The 23,418-nt window shown below is 39.6% G+C and overlaps 2 protein-coding genes across 2 annotated transcripts; one reads left to right on the top strand and one right to left on the bottom strand.

Annotated features, from left to right (window-relative positions):
- The first annotated feature begins 1,214 nt into the window (after positions 1–1,214).
- Positions 1,215–11,868, top strand: LOC311047344 (apoptosis facilitator Bcl-2-like protein 14). Its single transcript, XM_084060031.1, has 6 exons — positions 1,215–1,349; positions 2,286–2,542; positions 2,928–3,023; positions 4,901–4,959; positions 5,196–5,462; positions 9,444–11,868. The coding sequence occupies exons 2-6, from the start codon at positions 2,308–2,310 to the stop codon at positions 9,477–9,479; spliced, it is 693 nt and encodes a 230-aa protein (XP_083916157.1). The 5' UTR covers positions 1,215–1,349; positions 2,286–2,307; the 3' UTR covers positions 9,480–11,868.
- Positions 11,869–12,139: 271 nt separating this feature from the next.
- Positions 12,140–22,399, bottom strand: tph2 (tryptophan hydroxylase 2 (tryptophan 5-monooxygenase)). The gene is made up of 11 exons (XM_084061052.1): positions 22,286–22,399; positions 21,269–21,403; positions 19,044–19,234; positions 17,686–17,845; positions 16,772–16,839; positions 15,984–16,180; positions 14,879–15,014; positions 14,080–14,206; positions 13,749–13,844; positions 12,714–12,847; positions 12,140–12,318 (listed from the first exon to the last, which is right to left on the bottom strand). Exons 1-11 carry the CDS (start codon positions 22,394–22,396, stop codon positions 12,144–12,146), a joined length of 1,530 nt encoding a protein of 509 aa, XP_083917178.1. The 5' UTR covers positions 22,397–22,399; the 3' UTR covers positions 12,140–12,143.
- Between the last annotated feature and the right edge of the window lie 1,019 nt (positions 22,400–23,418).

Genomic DNA, 23,418 nt, shown 5'->3' with positions numbered 1-23,418 from the left:
TTCCAAATACACCTGTCTGGCTTAGCGGAGAGTGTGGCGTTGTAGAGGGGGTCTCCCTGAACGTGTGCGTATGTCAAAAGTGCTGGCACCAACAGCCGTCTCCTGTCCAGTGTCCAGTATTGTCTGAAAATGGCACTTTTCTTACCTCAGGCCGCACTGGGCGGCCTGCCACTTTCCTTTTTTTACAAATTATCTCTCAAATGTTCACCAACATTTTGTACTGGTCTGTATCCATTTTCTATCAAGTTTAGGGGCGCTCAGTTATGGAGAAGTACACACACACACACACACACACACACACACACACACACACACACACACACACACACACACACACACACACACACACACACACACACACACACACACACACACACACACACACACACACAAACTACAAATGTACTAATATTTCTGTCCTCTATCTTTTTTTATGCTGTGTTTCCATGTTGTATATATGTTGTTAAATAATATACATTTTTAATGTTTTTTTTCTGATTACATTTGTATTTGTATTGTATTTTAGTTTTTAAATAGGTGAGATCAACTTTATAAACCCCAAATAAATTCTTCTTCTTTTTTTATCTCACCTGCACTATCTACTATTATTATTTGTAGCATATTTTGTGGTCTCTTTTATCATTGTTTATTTGCTTCTGCAATAAACAATATTATATCATCATCATTTTCCAAGAGTGACCTGGCCTGAGTCAGCATTATTACAACAATGGACAAACAATACAAAAACAATACATATATGTAACACACACAAATCAATATCCAGTTAAAGTGCAAAACAGTGCTAAGTGCACATTTAATGGGGGTCAATAGCCAATTTCAAACTGGAACAACCTGGCACTTAGAAGTGATCTAGTATAAGCCATTTAAAAAGACATACTGTACATCATACATTTATTTTTTAAATACAATTGTGTCTTTTAAAAAAAAACTTTCCACTTAGAAGTGTTTTAGTATGAGCCATTTAAAAGGCATACATCATAAATGTATTTTTAAAATAGATTTGTGCCTTTTAAAAAACATAAAAAATGTATGATCTTATTTTTAAGGCAACCGGAAACCTTATTTCTGCTAGCTCAAAAACCGGAAGTCCAATTTCTGCTCACGGAACGGAGCTGAGAATCACTGTATGTGCGAGAAATGTCCGGGCATATCACCAGTGGCAGTAGTAGGCGTAGACTGCGTGTGCGTGCAAGCGGAAGGGGGAAGTTAGAACTTTCAACAGTTGGTTCACCCTGAAGACAAGCTATAATGGAAGACGTACTACTAGGTTACAGTAAATGGTGACCTGGGGAGCAGTGTTGCATTTATAGCAAGCTGGTTTTGACACAGTGAGTAGACGTTGACATTCATGAGACACTCTCTCTCCTCACTCATACAGACTGTTTAATGCTGGTGGTTTGCATACTTGCTTTAGCCTACAGTACATGCTAATATATATAGGTAGTCAAATGCCGGTGTTATGCCTATCTTTTTCTGTCTGTGTCTTTAGACGCATTAAAACTGTTGTGAGCTTTTAAAAGAAGTCAATATAATTTGCGTCATGCTATTGCGAGAGCACAGGCTTTCTTTCTTTAACGTTTGTACACAGGCTGTGATCATCGTCATATCATATCATATCTAGTCTATCTATGGACGAAGTCTGATCATGTTTCTTGCAGAGATAAAAGCGCACAGTGTTGTTTTTGACTAACTCTAGAGGAGATATTCCACTCTAGAATATGTAGATGTGACTTATATTTTAGACACACCTGCCAAGAATGTAGCCTATCATATTTGTTTTGATGCATGTTGATTAGCCTACATTAGAGTGAAATGCACTATGTTGAAAGTGAAACTAATTAAATCTGATTGTTGATTTACAAAATCAACAATAATACATTGTTGGTTGTTGACTGTGTATATCTATATATTGTTATATATTGATATACTACATGGCTATACCTTTTTACATATCTTTTCAGAGATAGTTTAGGTTGGTGGGTTTCACGGATGTCAAAGAGTCAGACAGGCCATTGGGTTGTAAAGTGTCATCATACAATATACTTCAAATGTGCACATTTTGTATGGTATTCATGCAATTCCATGAGTGAGGACTCTACGCATTTGTTCAATTCATGCAATTGAACAAGACCAAAACCTTCCTTTGCTGGAGTCTAAGTAGGCCCTACATTTTCTTAATCAGAGCAACACCAGTTTTGACCAAAAACAGAATTAAGTAACATGTTAAGTTTGAATTCTCTCTTGGAAATCATGTGTCTTTACAGTTTGTGCCTCTCAGCTGGTCAAATGGAGAGCTGGGGAAATGGAGGGGCCAGTTTGGACGAGTCGATGGCAGAATCTGAGGAGTACCGGTTGCTCGAGGCGTACTGTGCCACGAGGATACAACAGAGGTTTCCCATAATGCACCAAGGTCCTGCAAACTCCAAGAATCAGGACCATGCTCAGTTCTTAGGAAATGTTTTCATGGGAAAGCCCATCAAAGTTCACAGGATACTCATGGATGATACAATTGGAGTTCCTGGTAGGTTATTTCAACAGAAAATAAAACACAATCTATTTAAACAGGATCTATTAATTAAAAAAGCACTATTTCAAGTTTTGTGTGTGTGTGTGCAAATGTGCCTATGGCATACAAGCGCATGCACACGCAGTGTGTGTGTGTGTGTGTGTGTGTGTGTGTGTGTGTGTGTGTGTGTGTGTGTGTGTGTGTGTGTGTGTGTGTGTGTGTGTGTGTGTGTGTGTGTGTGTGTGTGCGTGTGCGTGCGTGTATGCAGACAACTGATGATGGCAATGTGAACAGAGCGGCCAGAGGAACAAACTGCTGTTACTGTATATTTATCATTATGTGCATTAATATTGCAGCTGAAGGTTTGATTCTGCGTGTATTTCTGTTTATGCATCTGTAGGCAGCACCTTGGGCAGAGTAACAGACCACCTGGTTCAGATTGCTGATAGTACACTGATTCATGAAAATGACCTCGAGTCAGATGGAACGGATGATGGTGGGTATCACTTGCATAGGGAACCACAACATTAAGCTTGATTTATATTCCATTGTACGACAAAATGTAAATCAGGCTTTAGAATCAAATCATGTCCTGACTCACAATTTGTAAGAATTGGCGCCACTTTGAGGTACAGGAAATAAGCTATATACAAAGTTATCCTAGTGACAGTACTGACAAAAATGTCACATTGACCTATTTCTTTGTTTAGTGACGAAAGTGTTGAAAGAGTTGTGTAATACAATTATCCTTATTATGTGTAAACAAGTGAGTGACTATTATCTTTCTAGCTCTTAAGGCAGATTTCTTTGTTCTGTATCATTAATTCTAGAAAACCTGAGTAATCGATTTTACATTCTCACATTCATTTTGTAGTATTGAGCGGTATGGTGTTGAATGAAGGGTATGAAATGGCTTTGCTAGTTGCATTTTATTTAAAGGTTATTTTTTGCTTAGACAAGTAGAGGAGACACGAAACCGAGAGAAGTGCGAATAGACATGCATGACATGATGGGAGTCATATTCAAACTCGGGTCCTTGTGACTCATGTAAGTAGCATAGTCCTGCCATACTGGAGGCTGCAGTTTAATGACAACAACTTGAAGTCCTAGGACCGAATTTCTAGGACCCTATTTGACACCAATGGAAAAGGGGCTTGTGCATTGTCTATTGCAGAACTGGCTGTGCTAGTAAGGCTAGTCTAGCAGTATTTCTTTAGAACTGTTGAGATTACGTTGGAAGAGGCAATATAATGAGAAATTACTTTTTAATACATTTGTGCCTATTCCTCTCTCACAAGTCCACTCATATCCATCTCACTCGGCCCATGCAGCTGATAACTGGAAGAGTGGGCACCTGACCTCAATGTTAAATTGGCTATTTTCTTCCAAAATGTAGAAAAAGATGATTTGAACATTTGACATTTAAGGCCTAATATTTATTTATTTATTTTTTACAATTGCTTCAAAACCTGTGGATAGCCAGTCATTATGGGCATAAACAAGAAGTTGAAAGGTAAATCTAGGTCTGATAATGATGTACTATGCAAGTTCAAATCATGTTTAATCTACTTCAGACCATTTTCCAAATTCTATCTTTTTTTACATTTTGGAAAGAAAAGACTCTTCCTTTATCCGTGCAGATCAGTCGGCTGTAAAACTGTAGCACCATGGATTCTCAGTTGCCATGCCTGATTTCATGAAGGTTAAAGCATCAATCTGCAATTTCTTCAACTGGTTGGCTGTATAGAACAGCAAGAGGTTTAGAATTGTAATTACCTAAACGTAATTCTACATATTGTGCTAGTTGTTTAGGAGACACAGCGCTATTGTGGAGACTCAAGACTCAAGCCATGACTTGTTTTTGCTTTAATCCCTGAGCAGCTCTTATAGGCATATTTGTATTGCATTTCTCAGTTCTGCAAACCCATGTGAGCTACATGCAAAAAAGCACTAGCTTATTCAAATTTTGTTGAGCTTCCAAGTGATTGTAAAACTATTGTAATGAGGATACCTACAGTATGTGTATGTCACCCTGTATGCAAATGTATCCACCAGAGGGAGCCTAAAGGCCAAAATGAAAAACTATTGAGCCATGCAGGTCAGAGAATTTGATGTCTGCTGGGGGCCAAACTAGTAAAAATAGCCGATCCAATGCATCACGTTGCATTTTTTTGGAAGAAGGAAGAAAAAAAAGGGATATTTACTCGCAAGTTGCGACCCATCAAAATGTGTCCTTGACCCAAAGATGGGTCCCGACCCACTGTTTGGGAAACAGTGATTTAGTGTATTGTATATACACCTCTGTGTTTCTTTGTTAAAGTTTTGATACCAGTGAATTGGATATTACAGTATGTGATTGCTGTGCTTCTGCAGATGTCATCAAGGAACTTGTGGAGTTGCTTAAGAAATCTGGGGATGAGCTGGATGAGAAGGTAGGTAGGTAGGTAGGTAGGTGTGTGTGTGTGTGTGTGTGTGTGTGTGTGTGTGTGTGTGTGTGTGTGTGTGTGTGTGTGTGTGTGTGTGTGTGTGTGTGTGTGTGTGTGTGTGTGTGTGTGATGTCAATTAAGGGATAGGCCATATGCATCCCTACATGTCTTAACTGTCCACATGCATTTCACGTCACTGTCATGACTGTACTTCATGTCTCTTCTCTTACCTGTCAATACAGTTCAAGAAGGACAAGGCCTTGCTGCAAAAGATCCAGCAGTCCCTCAACTACAACCTGTTTGAGAAGGTGACTACCTCTATCCTCCATACCCTGGTGCCCCCCAGGGGCTGTGCAGCTGTACCCAATAAGCAGCAGATCGCCTGGGCCTTCGAGGTGACCAACAGGCTGTCAGCGATGGATGTCATTCCCAGGAGGAGAGCACTTGTCTTTGGGGCACAATTCATCCAACAGTACTACTCCGCTTGGGTCCAGCAGCAAGGAGGCTGGGTGAGTGACCTTGAGATCACATCACATTGACTTATTTTCGTATTCAGATCAGATTTATGTTTTCCATATGCAAAAACAAACAGAAAAGAGACCAACTTAACAAGGGGTGTGGGATCTCTTCTGTAGTTCAAAGACACACTTGAAAAAAGGAGATTTGGGGGAAAAGAGCCTATACATTTCAGCTGTTTGTTACAGCTGTTTCATAAGCTTTAATCTTTAATGACTGTTTTGACAAATTGGACTGGTAGGTAATATTGCCATTACACAGTGCAATACAGAGAATAGGTGAAATGACTGTGGAAATCTGATTAATTGGATGCACCCTGGCCTGCACAGAATTGTCCTACTGTTTATGTATTGTCTTTGTTATATGCTTAAAAGGTAAACCATCGATTTTGCTGATGTGAGACCAATAATCAAGTGTGGCAAAAAATACCCTGTCTTGTGTATTTGTCGTCGACATCACAAAACGTTAACGTCGTTTTATGTTATAACATGAAACATATATGTAAAGATCATAATTTACATACACATAAAACATAGGGTATTTTTGCCACACTATTATTCTAGCGGAGCAGCTAAGTGCTACGATCTTTCAATTTATGATAAAAGCGTGAAAATTGGCGTGAGCAGTCTCCATGGGTCACTTGACAAGAATATTGTCTGAGCCATTTGTAATTTCAAGATGGCGGCCATTTTTCAAGATGGCCGACACCTTAGTGGGCAGTTAAGTGATATGATGGTTTATTTGGTGATACAAGCATGAAAATTGGCATGAGCAGTCTCTGTGGGTCACTTGACAATAGGCCACCCACAGCTATTTGAAATTTCAAGATGGCGGCCATTTTTCAAGATGGCAAACACTTTAGTGGAGCAATTAAGTTATATAATGGTTTATTTGGTGATACAAGCATGAACATTGGCATGAGCAGTCTCTCTGGGTCACTTGACAATAGGCCACCCACAGCTACTTCAAATTTCAAGATGGCGGCCATTTTTCAAGATGGCCAACACTTTAGGGGAGCAATTAAGTTATATAATGGTTTATTTGGTGATACAAGCATTACATTTGGCATGAGCAGTCTCTAAGGGTTGCTTGACAAGAAAACACTCCCAGCCACTTGAAATTTCTATTTTCAAGATGGTCATCCCCTGGATCCTCAAAAGACATTTTCTCATAGAAATGTACGTGTTTTTTTTTCATTAAGGACGATTATTATTATTATTATTATGCTAAAACAGTTGTGTTGATTTGTTGATCATAGATAGATTAGATAAGAGTGAATATCTGCACTACCAGGGCACACTGGTGATATATCACTGCTGTTAAACCTCAGAGTGGGGTTCAATGTCAGCTAATTGAAAGTTAGTATCCCAAATGCTGTCTAATTTACCCCAAAACAGTTAGATAGCCGCACCTGAATTGACAGGTTGTGCCAGCGCGGGAGAGCCTAGCCAAGGTTAATGGGGTTTTAATTAACCGGATGGTGTACAGATCGCATGGGATTTAAATGGCATTGGATGAACGATCGGACCAAGTGTTGGGTTAAGGCACAAACTTAGTTGTATCCCATACATCAAAGTGCTTGGTAAAAGGTGGTAAAAGGATAAACCCTCTGCCTCTGCCTATGCTGCAGACATGGCAGAAGCCATCATAACAGTTGTGAAAACTAACTGGGACAGATGTTTCATTTGTCAGCAGGTCACCAAGGAAAAACTCATTCAGCCAAGTTTATTCAACAGAGAGCACGATCGTACTGGTCATGATACCATTGCAAGAAATGTTCCATTATTTCATAAGATCAATGCTCTGCCTATCTTACTTAGTCCAACCAGACTAGATGAAGGTGATGGCATAGAAAGCACATTGACAAGAAACAGAGCAACATATCATTCAAGCTGTTCAACAACACAGAGCTGGAAAGGGCCCAAAAGAGAGCATCTACATCTGCTGAAGACACTGAAGATACCAAAGATATCCATGTCAAGAGACTAAGAAGATCTAATGTATGACCGGTCCAGTGATGTCACAACTGTGAACGAGGCCAGGCTTGATCTCTTTGCCAGAAAGCAAAGACGATATGACTTGATCCTGCCAACTCAAGCAGCACTCAAAGAGCATGCCAAACGTGCTTCTTATGAGGCTGGATACGTGTGGGGACAGGCATTGAAGCGACCTCCACAAATGCCGAGCCCATCTGACTGGGGATGGGTGGAACAGGACGAGAAGTGGAAAGTCTTCTGGACTCCACTTCCACCTATTGTGGAGAGTTGTTGGGAGTTGACCAATTGTGGGTGCACCAAGGCATGTACTGGAAGGTGTAAGTGCTTCAGATATGGACCCAGTTTCACATGCCTATGTAATTGCCCCTGCTAGAACCTATATTTGCATGTTTATTTTGCCAGAGTTATTCCCCGTTGTCCTCTGTGTTTTCAAGGGTAGGCCTATGGCTCGGCTTCCCCTCGCCACATCGGCGCATCATGTTTTACTTTGTATCTAGTCTGTTACTGTGTAATTTTCAGTTGTTACTTTGTAACATTGCTTCCACTACCTTCCACTGCCATATCTAACAGTGAAGCACATTTTCAGTTTAGTTCCTTAGTATAGTTTGTCATGGTTCCGTGGCTATTGCCATTCAGTGTTAGCCATTGCTCATAATTTTGGAGCACTGTCCGTTCAGCACCACAACTGTGCTTATCAGCACCACAACTGTGTTAATTTATTCATCTTATTTTTTGTTTCCCCACCCCTTAGTATCTATTTGACACATGTAATGGCTGTTAGTTTAAAAAAAAAAAAGATATATATTATCCTCCCTTGTGACTGTTACCTTGTCGTGGTAAGGGAGCTTGTGTAAGCCTACCTCAGTGAACACTGAGAGCTATGCCGGTGGGAGGCAACTCCTGACAGGTTTTACCAAACTGGACAGCTTGTGGGCGAGGAGTCAGACAAAACACAGTCAAACAACCTCTCTTGACAGAGCTTTTTGAGGAACCCAATACATTTCTATGAGAAAAGGTATCATTTAAGGATCCACATGGCACACGGCAGACATCTTGAAATTTCAAGTGGCTGTGGGCGGTTTCTTGTCAAATGACCTTTTGAGACGGCTCATGGCAATTTTCATGCTTGTATCACCAACTAAATGATTTCTTAAGCTTAACTGCTCCACTAAGGTGGTGGCCATCTTGAAAAATGGCCGCCATTTTGAAATTTCAAGTAGCTGTGGGTGACTTATTGTCAAATGACCCACAGAGACTGCTCATGCCAATTTTCATACTTGTATCACCAAATGAACCATTATATAACTTAAATGCTCCACTAAAGTGTCGGCCATCTTGAAAAATGGCCACCATCTTGAAATTTCAAGTAGCTGTGGGTGGCTTATTGTCAAGTGACCCACAGAGACTGCTCATGCCAATTTTCATGCTTGTATCACCAAATAAACCATCATATCACTTAACTGCCCACTAAGGTATCGGCCATCTTGAAAAATGGCCGCCATCTTGAAATTACAAATGGCTCAGACAATATTCTTGTCAAGTGACCCATGGAGACTGCTCATGACAATTTTCACGCTTTTATCATCAACTGAAAGATTCTGCCAGAAAAAAGCATTTAGCCGCTCCACTATTCTCCTCACATCAGTAGAATGGGATTTGAAAATCATTGACGTTTCCCTTTAATTTATACTCCATCGTACGACGGTGTCACTCATTGAAAAAAGCAGATCTACAAGCTCACAACACTTCACATTGTGACACATAGGCTATACTGTAGCCAGCCTGTTTTTTTGTATAGCTCTTGTGATTATGTGAATACGTGATTCTTTAATTAAGAAAAACATAAGGTATCCAGTCAGAACTCAGAATCAAACTGATAATGTTTGCAGGGTTGGGGTCGACTGGTTAGCTACCAGTGTGTTGTACATGCCCCCTATAAGACATTTCTGAATGTGTAATTCTCTGTGTCTCATCTAGGATGCTGTGGTTAGCAGTAGTGAAGATGTTGATTAAAACCGCTGGAATCTCCGGTTCATCCAGACAGACCATTCCGAAGAAGCCCACATTCTTCCCACAGACAAAAATGATTGTACTTCCAACATTTCAAAATGAGGGCAATGTAATGTATGAATGTAATGAGCTGTTTTATGTGCACCCCTCCACAAGGGTGATTTCAGTCTTGAGACTATAAGTCCAGATCATGTCTGTGGCTTTCAGTTGCTTCCACAACCAGACTCAAATTGTCTCACTGTAGGGTTGGAACCCACAATATTAAATAACAGTCCAAATAATAAAAACTAAAAACAGTTCTTCTGTATGTGATCAAATGGGATAAAAATGCTGCTCTATAGTCATAGAAATAAATGTATAGAAGACATTTCCATTCATAGCTAAACTGAGCATTGGTGTCAAAGACAAAAGCGGAAGTGGTCAATCCATGGTCTGTTCGATATGATGTATTGTTTATGGTATCCAAAGCAATAGGCATCACTGGCTGCCCCAGCAAAGTAGGTGGCTGTGTGAACGTGGAAGTAGAGTGTTATATCTATTTATATCTCTGTCTATAGTACATTGTTCTTTCCCCACTAGTTTTACATTTGTCTGACATTTTAGAGAATTGTATGGTTGTACTAATGAAACATTTTTTTTTTTTAATCTGAAAATATCTGTTTTTGTTGCAAAAGATGGTGTCATTTACTTACAAATGAGCACACATTTGTCTTATTTAAGAACAAAGTCATTGTATACACTTATGTTGTGATTGTGTTACCTACACTTTATTTTCATGCATGAATATTTAAATATATGTATTTCATGAGTGAACTGTACAAATCCACAAGCTCTCAAACATTTACATCATAGCATGTTTGTTTCTTACACAGTAGTGGTAGTAAATTAACCCTGGATCATTGATCCAAGGAATCCAGGGGGAAAAGATTGATTGTACAACCTACGGTTCAAGAGTTATAGGCCAAAACGTGAAGTGGGCTGTTGTAGCGCCACCATGAGATTTAAAAAATGTGGGATGGAGTTTCTTCCTTGGCTTAGTGGGAATGTGATGATGTGGCATTTTGTGCAAAATGACCACGCACCACAAACTAAAGCCAATCATAGCTAATCGGAATGGAATAAAAGAAATATGACAGATGTCTTGATCACATGACTACAGAGATAATATATTGTAGTATACCGATTTGCATGAGGTTTGGATAAAATCTGTAGGAGTAGTAACAGAAATTGTGTTGCACAAAAATCTGTTTCATAATGGTGCTATAACAGGCCGCCACCATGAGGCCGATTTGAAAAATGTAGTGTGGTATTTCAACCTTTTCACAGCAATCTGACGCTGTGTTCATGATTTAATGCATTTTGTTCAAAATGGGCCACTCCTGCAAACACAAAAGCCAATCTTAGCCTATCGGGATGGAATAAAATAAATATGACCGATATGTCTTGATCATTACTATAAAGATAATGTATAATGATTTTCATGATAAGACAAAATCTGCAGGAATAAAAAAAAAAAAGTGTTTTGCAAAAATCTGCCTCCTGGTGGCACTATAACAGGCCGATGTGAGACATTTGGGGCCGAGGTTTTTACTTGGACTCCAAGGAATATGCGTGCACAGTTTCATGCCGATCAGTCCAACGGTGCCGGAGATTAGCTGCTTCATTTTTAATGTTCTTTAATGAACATTAGGGCACATCATTTTCAGCAATAGCCAAAGGTTTTAGCTCTCAAATATTTTTTATTTCATGTTTCTATCTGCTATAGAGGCTGAGAAATAAATATGTAAATGTATATATAGCAACATCTAAAATTACACAGATGCTTTCCTGGCTTGAAAGGTATAAAGACGTATAGGTAACAACAGGTCTTAATTGGTTAAGCTGTGTAAGCATATAGATGTTTCTGATGCCATGTGCTCTCCTTTATCAGAATACATTTGGTTCAGAATCAACTTTATTGTCACATCAGGTTTACAGGTGTAAAACAGTGGGTGAAATTCGTTTTTGTGCAAGCTCCATTGTTTTTGTTATTTCCATAAAAAAGAAAAGGGAAGAGATATGGGCGGGTAAGGGGGAAGAGAGATCAATCAATCTCAAGACACTGCCATTTCCCATCTATTCCCATACCTTGCATACTTCTACATATCAGTTTTGAATCTCTGGTCACAAAAGGTGTCTCTCTGTGTTTAATAAACTCCAGAACATGATGTGTGACGCTGCCTTGGTGTCATCTTGTTCTCTGAACTCTCACTTGCTTGCAGAAGGGTAATTCAATTCAATGAGCAGTCACTCCACCGACTAAAGCAGAGTGATCAGGATCATGACAAGAGGATTCTAAATAACAACAGGAGCAATACCCAATTTAACAGATACACTTTTTCCTTTGCCACTTTATGAAGTAAAGTACCGATGATGTATATTCTAAAATATATATTTTTAGCAATTTGTTTAATTTCTCTTTATATTATTTATCTGTGCACTAGTGTACAAGCTGTTTATTCTCCCTTATTTTGCAGGTACACACAAATTACAGAAACCTATAAACACAGACTATAGATGCTACCGTTATCGAATTCTACACAAAAGCCTAGTTTAGAAATGACACCGATTCACTCCCGGAGCTCATATTAGGATATAGTTATTAAAGCCTTCATCCATACACATACTTCATATGCCCAGGTATGTGTTCATTTTTCCAAGGGCATCACATACAGTTGTCAGGTCACTGCGGAGGTCTTGGACCACGTTCTCAATGCTTCGGGTGTCTTTAAGCAGGTCTATGCTTTGAGTGTAGGGGTTGTAATACACAGAGAAAGGCCTCTTGATGCTCTTGGCAAACTCCCTGTCAAGAGAGGGAGGGTCAAGTTCAAGGAGGCATGTAAAACCCTAATGCAAAACTGGTTGACAAATGGGTTTTCTTTACACTGCACATCACATTCAAGGACCTGGATGATATGGCATTGAAGAGAGGAATTTTCAATGTGACAATTTGAGTTGGAAGAGGAAGCAGAGAATATTTTCTAAATTAGATACTAAACATTTGACAACTAAAATTACTATAACAAAGTACATAAGAATACTAACACTTGCACTGGAGATAGACAGGATCTTTAGTTTTTAGATACAGTATATTTTATATTTCCAAACTGACAACATTTTCATCTGTTCTTTAACTACTTTTCTGAGTTCTAGCACATTGGCTGTGAGAAATGTACGCATGCATGTAATGTATGTTACCGCATCCTCTCCTTGGCTTCCTCAAAGCTCTCAGAGACAAAGTAGACCTCTTGGAAGGTCGTGATGAGACACTCCTGGTGGCAGGTCGTCCGAGGGTCAAACATCTTCACACAAGCTTTATCGGACAAGGCATGCTGGGAGAATGGAGGGGTCACAAAGACATCATGAAGTCAAAGCAACTGATTCTCTGTGAACATGAACCATTGTTTGTAACAGGATTAAGAATGAGAGAAGAGTCCAATGCCAGAAGTTTGGGTCCGATACCGATCCTGATTTTGGAGTCTTAGCCCACCGATCACTGATGTTTTGACCGATGTGTTGGTCAAAAGGTGCATCAATTCTGGCCTGGGCCGCAGCGTGTCAGTCCAGGCACCCTAGGCTGCATTGCTGCAATACCCGCCTGATGACAACCTTTGCTGCGTGTCACTCCCCATCTCTCTCCCCATTTCCCCTCAGTCTACTGTCCTATAAATAAAGGCATAAAAGCCCTAAAACAAATATATATACATTTTTAAATGCTGATCTACCAGCTCACAATGTGTGGCATTGGGCCTATCTCCTGTTTCCTTAGTGTGAGGCAGCTTGATGTACAAGTACACCCCCTGGACATGACACTAGTATGTCGCAGGGGCTTACCCCCAATCCAACCCTTGATGCTGAATGCCAGCAGGGAAGCATTGGGTACCATTTTTATAGTCTTTAGTATGACTCGACGGCGGATTGAACCCTGACCTCCCAGTTTCAGGGCAGACACTCTAACCACAAGGCCACTGACCTGTGGTGTTAACTTGTAGAAAATATATTTTTCGCTTATAATGACATGCACAAAATAGGGACGGCAGGTTGAAAGCGGTTACAAATCAGGACACATCGGCTGCATAATTGCAGATAACGATGTCATTAAAAAAAGGCAAATAATGTCCGATATATCAGTCTGGCTCTATTAATAATTACAACAGAACAGCACTCCATGAGAAATTACACTGATGTATGATATGAGGTAACGCGTGCAAGCGTGTGTGTGGGCTGTATTACCCTCAGTTCTCCAATAGAGGACAGCAAACCTGCCCCATAAGCTCTCAGCTGGCCGTCTTGTTTGCAAAGCCCAAACTCAATGGTGAAGAAATAGCACTGTGGAAAATGAGTTGAGTATGTGTTAGATGAAACACACCTATGACACCCTGAGTGACAACGAGTTTGCATCAAACTGTGGACTTTAAGGCACAGCTTCCCTATATGTGACTACCATGCAAATGTATCATTATTGTTTTAATAAAACAATGAAAAGTATCAATACAGTTATATATATTTAGATAGATATCAGGAATAAAAGAGCAAAATATGAAGAATCAAATAGCATCCATACTGTTGCCAGTTTTTGTACATCCTCATCTGATGCTCCTAGCGATGCAAGGCCAATTTCCTGGGAAAACTGGGCAAACTTTGGATCAGCCAGGAGTGGAACGTGGCCCAACAGCTCATGACATGTATCCCTGTGTCCAGATGAAAGTATTAAATACTGTATACAGTGAATAGATTGACCGACTTCTGTGTGTGTGCATAAATGCATGAGCTTGTGTAAGTGGGTAGGTTATCTGAATATGCGTTGTGCATGCATGGTATGCAGGTGCTGTAGGGAATGTGTGTGTATGTGTAATGGGGGTTATAAAAGTGTACCATGCTCTTCTTATTTGAAAAAAAAAGTAAACATCCTGCATCTTCGGTGAAGGAACCTGCTTCAATACCGGAGCTTCTTTGACTAGCTGAATGGGTAGAGAGCCCGCTTGGAAACTAGAGGGTCCAAAGTTCTATACCCGGCTCCAGCAATGTGTCCCTGACCAAGACACTTGGTGAAAAACTGAATTCCCCCCGTGGGATCAAATACGTCTAAATTATTTTTGACTACGGTCTACTACATTGTCAGTCCATTTTAACATTACATGTTTAAAGCAGTAGCGCCAAAACTGTCATGATAGATTACAGCCGTGCTAAACTGCCTGTTAATTATTTAGGTGTCTTCACTCATTTTAATTTTAGCTGTTAATGTCTTCCTCACACATGCACAATAAATAAGCAAAACTTACAGTAGGAATACATTTAAAAATAAAAATAAATGAGTCTTTATGCATTGGTACAGTCAAAGCAAAGGAAGGTAGAAGACTCACGGTTCAGGTGTGTAGAGAGGATCGGTGCTGTGGCGAACATATTGAGTGCAGTTAAAGACTCGATAGGCCAGACCAGCCAGGAAGTCTCTGGGAGACAGATATCCTGCTACAGGACGCACTGTGAATCCTGACCTCTCTGAAACAAATGGTAACACCACAATAATGACTATATTCACAATTCACATAGCAGCCATCTTGCTCTTACATTATGTTAGTATGACATAAGAGAAAAATGACCAGCATGTGAATATGGTTAATTATACAGAAGTAGAGCTACTAGTACTACAGTATAAAGGTTACTAAGACGTGCTTCAGCATGCTCTTTTTGACTAGTTAAGAAGAGAAAAGTTTGTCTTGGATCAGTCCATTCAAACAGTCAGTAGCTTGCTCCTCAATGTCTTCTGCACAGGCTGGGGAATGCATTGATATTAGGCCTATATCGATATCATGAGCACATCAGGATTTTGGATATCGTAATATTGTGACATGACATGACAAGTCTTTATATGACTCTTTAAATTACTTTTCCAGGTTTTAAAGGCTGCATTACAGTAAAGTGATGTAATTGATGAGCTTACCTGACTGTTCTAGCTGTTTTATTAAATACCGCCCTTTACCCACTTAGTTATTATATAGGCATTACTGGTAATTATTTATCAAAAACCTCATCGTGTAAATATGTTCATATAGTCATCCCCGCAACATCATCACAATATTGATAGAGGTATTTGGTCGAAAATATTGTGATATTTGATTGTGACCATATTGCCCAGCCCTTAAATTCATTGATACATAATTTCTGTCTGTGTATTCCTTTCTCTCCCTCTGGCCCCCTCTCTATCTGTACAACACCATCTACATACAATACATCACAATTACAGTATCTGACCTGTGCTGACAGAGATCTCTGTAACCTGAGCCATCCATTTTTTCCCCCACGTTTCAGGAAGTACATGACAACGAGTGACCGGAAACCCATGGCAACGACCACGGTGACCAATCAGTGTTCTGTACCACCTATTCTGTACCACCTATTCAAATCCTATTTCATGAAATCAATATCTACAACATGGAGGGCTGTTATACTGCAGTCTGTGAACGGCACCTCGAAGAAACAAAGACACGTCTTCCAGCTGAGGGATGTTGTCTTCACGGTAGCCGCATAGTTTGGTGAGGAGGGGGAGATTTTGGAGATACTCTCGACAGGCGTGGGTGGGGTAAAGCTTGGTCAGCTCCCTGAAGACCACACCCCAAGTCCTGATCTCCTCTGCAGTGTACTCCACACAGGGAATGGGTTGTCCACTGGCATGAAGAGAGCGCCACAGTGGTTATAGGCTCCAGCTAACAATCAGTATGTCAGTTAATCCAACTGTTAAGAAAGAGACTACCATAGTGTTCTGCGAAAATGTTGCTTAAATTATGTGGTCTGAAAAGTTTACTTTACATGGTCAATTTTGTCATATTCATTCACCAGGTAAAACATATTTTACAGCAGACATTTTGACAGTATTTATAATATATTTTAGGCTTGATGTGCTTAACCTTTATTATTATGTAAATTGTTGTGGGTGTCTTTCATTTAGATGTTGCTGTGTTTGCCAACATGATGTGAACATCTAAATGAAATACACCCACAATACATTTTATTCATCAAAATGTCTACTGTGAAAATGGTCTATTAGGCAAATGTACATGGCTGCCAACCTGAACATAAAAATGTTCTATTGAACATCAAATCTGCTTTTGAAATGCTAAATTAAAACCAAAATTACAATTTACCACACACACACACACACACACACACACACACACACACACACACACACACACACACACACACACACACACACACACACCAACATATGTGGAGGTATGTGGTAGGTGAATGCTTACAATTTGTAATTCATGGCCACTTCCACAAAGTATTTCCTCCGCTGGCGATAAATGTCGTCTTTAAAACCCTGGCAGGAAGAATTCAAGAGGTCAGCTAATGTGTCTCAAGCAACATTAGTAGCAAGCAGTGTGTAAAGTTGTTCTTTGAATAACTCTGTTAGGGATGCAACAGTTCATCAAATTCATTGATTTAATTTGATATATTTGAATAATTGATTTTCATAAATACAGAAAATAGCAGATCTACAAGCTCACAATGCGACACATCACAATATGTTTTGAGCTTGTAAATCGATATGACACGGTTGTAGAACAAAGTATAAAATGGGGCTTAAGTGGTTAATCAGACTTGATATAGTCGATGTTTTCACATTGATTTGTTGATATATCTATTATTTATATAAAAATTGCCCCCAAAAACATGCTCCTTGATTATTCAATTAATCAAAAAAGTAATCCATAGAATAAATCGCTAAGAAGATTATTAGTTGCAGCCCTACTCAACAGCATTGAGTTACAAAGACTTGTTTCTTCTTGGTGCAGGTGATGGCAGGAGACATCAAATGAGTAAAAAAATAAAATTCACAGCACACTAGGCTTAAATGCTTCCCCTTTTTATATTTATCAAGTGCAAACTAAAAAACGTTGTAAACAATGCGAACAACGCATTTAATTTATAGCTTCATCAGAGCAAACCTGATGAAGCAACATTTGAGCCTTGTGAATTTTTGTTTTTGTTCATTTGACATGGACAAGACATTGGCACGCATATCGGAATGCAATGAAAGTAGAACAACCTAAACTAATGTATTAAAAAGATACGCACCAAATAAGAGCACAGGCCAAGCTGGAGGGAAATACTTATTTAAAACCTGAGAAGAAATACTACAAGGTATCACTGCTGTGGAACTCACAGGATGATCAGCGTCCAGTTCTGTTCCGTACATCAGCACCCTTTGAGAACACTGGTCAAGCTCAGAGATCTTCATGGGGAACCAAGGAACATCCTCACAATCTGATACACATTGGAATATGACTTTAGAGAACACATCCACACACATGCACAAAAGCATTCTACCAGTACCATGAAATTAAGAAAACATAATAGAAAACATAGAATTGCTGAAAATGCATACCTACCATTACCAAAATAATAATATGCTGTACGGTTCTTGATTTTTGATATGTTCCCTCCCAGCTAAATCCTTTGAGCCTAAATGTCCTACTGTACCTCTGTGCTGTTTACATTTCTGACTAATAAAGTATTCAATAAATCAATCAAATGTGCATCCTAGCATTAATAAGTGATATTGACATTGTGATAAGTTATGTTTGTCCAGGAGAAGGGACTATATGAAAATAAAACATTTGTGTGAATATTGATAATGTATGTTTGTACAGGAGAACCTAAACCTACTCTATGCAAACCAAATAACGCTGTCACTCTGCATAACGGAACACCAGCTTCACTTGCCCTATTGCACAGGCCTTATCCTGAAGGGACAAACGTGGCATCTTTCCATGGGGGCAGTGTTGCTGCTTGGAGCATACACAAACACAACAAAGTTGCAGAACCCATGTTCAGGTGCCAGTCACACACCTGTGACTACTGGCACACACCTCACAGCAGGTGTGTGCTGGTAGGTTGCTCAAAACAAGAGCAATTACCAACAGAAGCATATTGGGTGATTTTGGCAAATTCTTTGGAGGCGCTACCCACACGTTTAGCTGTGTTGCTCATTCCACGAATGCCCGATCCTTACAAGCTGTTCCTCATTGTAAAGGTGACTAATCAACGATAAAAATTATATAAAACATAATATCAATTGGTATTACTAAAGGGGAGATATAATTGACCGAAGTTAAAGCAGTTTAGTTTTGGATTGTACAGCACTGGTCAACAGTAGTTTTTTAATGCTGGCTGTTATTCTTTTGTCAGTGAGCAGGTTCATAAACTGGACTATGCAATACACTTCTCTCAACAGTGGCATCCGTAATGTACACTATGCTGCCTGAAATTGTGCACAAACATGTTGTTATGTATACAATTACCTGCTGACCAATAAGTACAGTCTCCTGTCCATGGTATATCTTCAATGCACCTTCATCTCATACTGTATACTGTATGTACAGGTATATGTGTCCTGCTGTCTTTGTATCATGTGTGGAAGGCATGTGCAGATAAACTCGGCAAGGCCTTAGTTTGCTTCTTCAGCAAGTAGCGCTAAGTCCAAACACAGTGTAACATATCTTTACATAACTGGTGGTCTACTCTATACCTGCCTCTGCTGACCAAACATTGGCAGGTGTGTTGAATGAGATGATGTTGACGTGGTCTTTGAGATGCTGCAGGAGGTCGTTGAACTCCTTCTTGCTGCAGTTGCAGTCGGCGTAGATCTCCACCTCGTTGGTGATGCGCTTTGACACCCGAGATTCAATGTGGTTCAAGTTCACGTGCCTCTCCTGCGTGGCCGTAGGATGAAAAGAAAGAAGGCGAATGTGAGAGAGGACGAGGAGAGGAGGATAGGGCAGGACACAAGGAAAGAGGAGAAGAGAGTAGGAATTAAAAATACAAAACACAGTGAAGAGTGCAGTGGAGAAAGAAGGAAACAAAAACATCATCCTCTAAACGAGTGGTTTTCAAACTGTGGGTCATGACCCATAAGTGGGTCATAGTTGGGAACCAGGTGAGTTGCTGGATGGCCACATTAAACACCTTTTTTAAATGTAGAGAAACAAAATGGATGCTTACCTTTGAGCGAGTACGGTTTATGTTTGACACACGTTTAAGGCAAGCTACGCTTAATTTATGTTAAATACAATTCCATGCACTATTTGTGACAGATATTCATATTTTGTAGCCTCTTTAAATAACTAGTAGATGCCTTTTTATGTGGTCCAATAAAAGTAATCAAATTAAAAAGAGCCATTTATGTAAGCCTAAATCTGAGGGTGGTCTTGCATTGCCAGATTTGACTTGATGCAGCAAATGTTAGAACGATTATATTCTATTTTCACTCCACTCAGCATATCCCTAACTGGGTAATGTTGGAAAGAGAAGACTACTACCGATTTAAACCATCCTCCTGGCACCATCTAGAGTACATAAGTCAAGATACAGTAGCAATGTATTAATACAATCCTCAGATGACATTTGGAGACAGAAAAACAAACTTAATAGATCTGAGCACATTATGCCTATTGTTGCCAATTGAAAGAAATCTGTTATTTCCCCCATTCAAATTGGACTCCGCCTTTAAAGGTATGGGAATTCCTACTATATTGACCTGTATACAGAGGGTGCTTTTTCCTCATTTCAACAGCTAGTAGATACGTTTGGGTCACCCAGTAAAGATTTTTTCAGGTACTTTAGAGATTAGAGATTAGAGATTACGTTTTGAAAAATGTACCCTTATATATGTCACTGACACATAAATCTTAAATCTTATTTCTGAGCTTTATATGAGTATACGAGAGGGTAAGGTAAGTGGATACAGATTCATAGATGCTCTATCAATGCAAGACATTGTCTTGCGTTAAGATTGTTCATATGTGTGAGAAATGCGTGAGAAATGCAAGTCTGGTGAGGCCACTCAGGCGCATATTTATATGCCGTCCTAAAATTCTGAATTATTGAATCAATGTTTTTAATACTATCTCTACAATACTCTCACTGCAAATTACACCAGATCCCCAAGCCATCATCTTTAATAATTCAGCGATCATGAGTGGTCTCCCCATGCTCACAGATGTTTTCTGTCTTATGTCTGCTAAGAAGTGTATATTAATGCTGTGGAAGGGGAAAGAAGTACCTAGTGTCAATATGTGGCTTGCTGACCTTGTGAATACACTGGAGGTAGAGAGCATAAGATATCTGAAATTAGATCAGACATATAAGTTCAATCTATGACAACCTTTTATTCAGCAACTGAAGGAAACTATCATCATACATTGTTACCGCTATTTATTTATTTTTTGTTTTTGTATTGTGTTCGGTTTTGCTTTCTTTTTGGTTCTTTATTAGGGTGGGAATGGTTATTCTTACTTGTTACTTTTTACTAATTGTCATCATTGTTATTTTTATATACATATTTGTATACACAATATCAGTCATTTCTAATATAGTTTAAGTTTGTACTCTCCTACCCACCTGCATTTTTATTATCCTGTGTTGCTGCCGTGTCATTTGTGTACAAAAACCTAAGGTGTATGTATGGTGTATCCTGTACCAGCATTAGTAAATGCCAATCAACTTAATAATAATTAAACAAAAAAAACTGATATTCATATTAAACCTCGTCACGTGCCTTGTCTAATTTCATCATTAGTATGTTTGAATACGGTATTGATGAACAATATACGTACAGTATATATAATATACAGAGTTAATTATCTCACCTTTTTGGGTCACTGCATGGAAACATTTGGGGAGCCTCTAAGTCGAAATAATCAAACCCAATGCAGAGTGTTGCTAACAGATTGGACACATTCACCCACCTGAAACAGCCTGAGGGCTTTGACCAGGCAGCCCACCTCGTTCTTCAGAGAGAACACCACAGCTGTCCTCCCTGCCTCCTCGTCATTCTCTGCCTCCGGCTTCTCATTTATGGGACAGAAAGAGGACCTCCGCGACTGCATAGCGAAAAACACAGACGATGGATATTATTCATATAAACCAGCATGTCACTAACCTTAGCACAATGCATAAAAAGCTTTATGTTGCTGTTTTTTCTCCAAAACTTTCAAAGTGAAAACATTCTTAAAGTCTGTTCTAATTCTTGGATTAACCCTGAGCTCTCATGCAGTGTTGAATCCAATTAAGAGATAAACTCATTATATGACTTATATTATCAATGCATTTCTTCTTGTCTGAGAAAAAAAAAGAAGAAAATGTAAATTCCTGACATGCGCAACATAATTGGATGGTTGGTTTGGATTCAATATTTGTCAAGGGAGTTCTCTGGCCAAGAACGAAGAATCAAGACGCATAAAAGCGAGATCTCTGGCCAAGAACGAAGAATCAAGACACATAAAAGTCGCAGACAGACCTATGAAGCAACATACACATTTTCGCCGATACTATTCAACTTCAGCCTTTGTCGCTCTCATAATGACATCCAACAGGTGTTATTTTCCTTACGCTTTAAAGTAGTAAAAAGTCCTCCATAGGACGCACAACATCAACATTTTGCATGTGTTGATAAAGACCACAGTTCACTCCTAATGATTCCACATGGGAACAAGTCTGCTGAAAACATCAAAAGAACCTTCAGTAAATCTCAAGTGTCACCTAACAACTGAACCTCAACAGTTTTTAAACGGTCCAGAATTGCTATTGAAACCTTGACCTGACTGTGGACCCAGACTGTTGGGAAGACCACAGGTACAGAGTACCAATACCATTGATGGATACTGGATAGAACACTGAAATCAAAGATAAAGAAGTTGGAGAAGCAGCAGCAGGAAGAGGAGGAAAGACAGCGGGTGGGTCGGAGAGGGTCGGGGGTGGCTCACCATTTGCCCACCGGTGTGGCGTTGCTGTTGGTGGTCAAACATGGCGGAGTCCAGAGAAAGCCCGCGCCGGGACCAGTACTTACTGGAGAACATCATCATGGCTGGCTGCATCTTAGGCACTGGTCCCATATCGACCTTCTTCAGGTGGGAAGATGCCATGGGATACCAGTGGGTGTATGAGTACCACGGCTCCAGGTTGTCACGCGTTCAGCCTACCCCTTCACACTGTATTGTAAGCTGTACTGTATGGCTCTGTATTGCAAGCTGTACTGTATGGCTCTGCCGGCCCAGCCTCAGCCTAGGTTCTGTTTAAATAGTGTGACGGAGGAGAGGCGGATGAGTGGCGCACAGTGTGTGTAATGGGGAGGGGGGGGGGGGGGGGGGGCTGATAAGGCTATGCTGCCGGTGTTTACATGGAAGCTCATATAAACTAGAGATGCCTTTTGATGCCCCATCTCCCCCTCCTCCTTGGATTTGATAGAGCTGGGAAGACGTTCTCTCACTGAGGGTTGAATTGTACCCCTTAACGATCAAGATTTCCGACAGATGTTGCAGTACAGAATTAAGCTACAAGATTGTTACGTGCATATCGAATCAGAATGATTGAATGTTTGTAAACAGACGGGTATTTCCGGGTAGAATGTCTATGGATATCTACACAATATAAAATGAAGTGTCCAGAACATAGTTCTAGTTTGTCATCCTGTAAATATCTAGAATAAAATATAATTCTAACAGTCAATAACAATATCATAAGTGTTCTGTTCTTCCAGAAATAACATTAATGAATAACACTGCTCCAATGCAACGCTGCCGGCGTTATATATATGGAAATAAAGTTTTGGTTGTTGTGATGTCATGATGATTTGGTCTATTGGTGAAGCAATTTGAGTGTGAATAGGCCAATCTGTGTCTATTCAACATCAATATCTATTTATATTTAGCTACTATAGTATGAGCAGAATACAAATTATTTAGAGACAGTTTTTCATATCAGACAGGCAGTCTCAAATTAGACTCTTTGACAGACTTTCAGCTTAGCCTAAACAGTGAATTTACTTAAATTCTTGCAGATCCAACCAATCAGCCTAGCTTTCAGAACAGGGGATATATTTATTATTTTATTATACCAT

This window comes from Gymnoscopelus microlampas (assembly GCF_963454915.1).
Source record: "Gymnoscopelus microlampas genome assembly, chromosome: 6".
NCBI classification, from domain to species: Eukaryota; Metazoa; Chordata; class Actinopteri; order Myctophiformes; family Myctophidae; genus Gymnoscopelus; species Gymnoscopelus microlampas.
This window is presented reverse-complemented; position numbering and strand designations above follow the sequence as displayed.

What these genes read in the sequence shown, in the direction of transcription:
- LOC311047344 (XM_084060031.1), top strand. Translation starts at nt 2,308, where the DNA reads ATGGAGAGCTGGGGAAATGGAGGGGCCAGTTTGGACGAGTCGATGGCA. An exon ending in TGATACAATTGGAGTTCCTG is followed by an intron (nt 2,543 to 2,927) that starts GTAGGTTATTTC and finishes ATGCATCTGTAG; the next exon opens with GCAGCACCTTGGGCAGAGTA. An exon ending in GGGATGAGCTGGATGAGAAG is followed by an intron (nt 4,960 to 5,195) that starts GTAGGTAGGTAG and finishes CTGTCAATACAG; the next exon opens with TTCAAGAAGGACAAGGCCTT.
- tph2 (XM_084061052.1), bottom strand. Translation starts at nt 22,396, where the DNA reads ATGCAGCCAGCCATGATGATGTTCTCCAGTAAGTACTGGTCCCGGCGC. An exon ending in GCCACACCGGTGGGCAAATG is followed by an intron (nt 21,404 to 22,285) that starts GTGAGCCACCCC and finishes TTCGCTATGCAG; the next exon opens with TCGCGGAGGTCCTCTTTCTG. An exon ending in CGTGTCTTTGTTTCTTCGAG is followed by an intron (nt 15,015 to 15,983) that starts GTGCCGTTCACA and finishes CATTTGTTTCAG; the next exon opens with AGAGGTCAGGATTCACAGTG.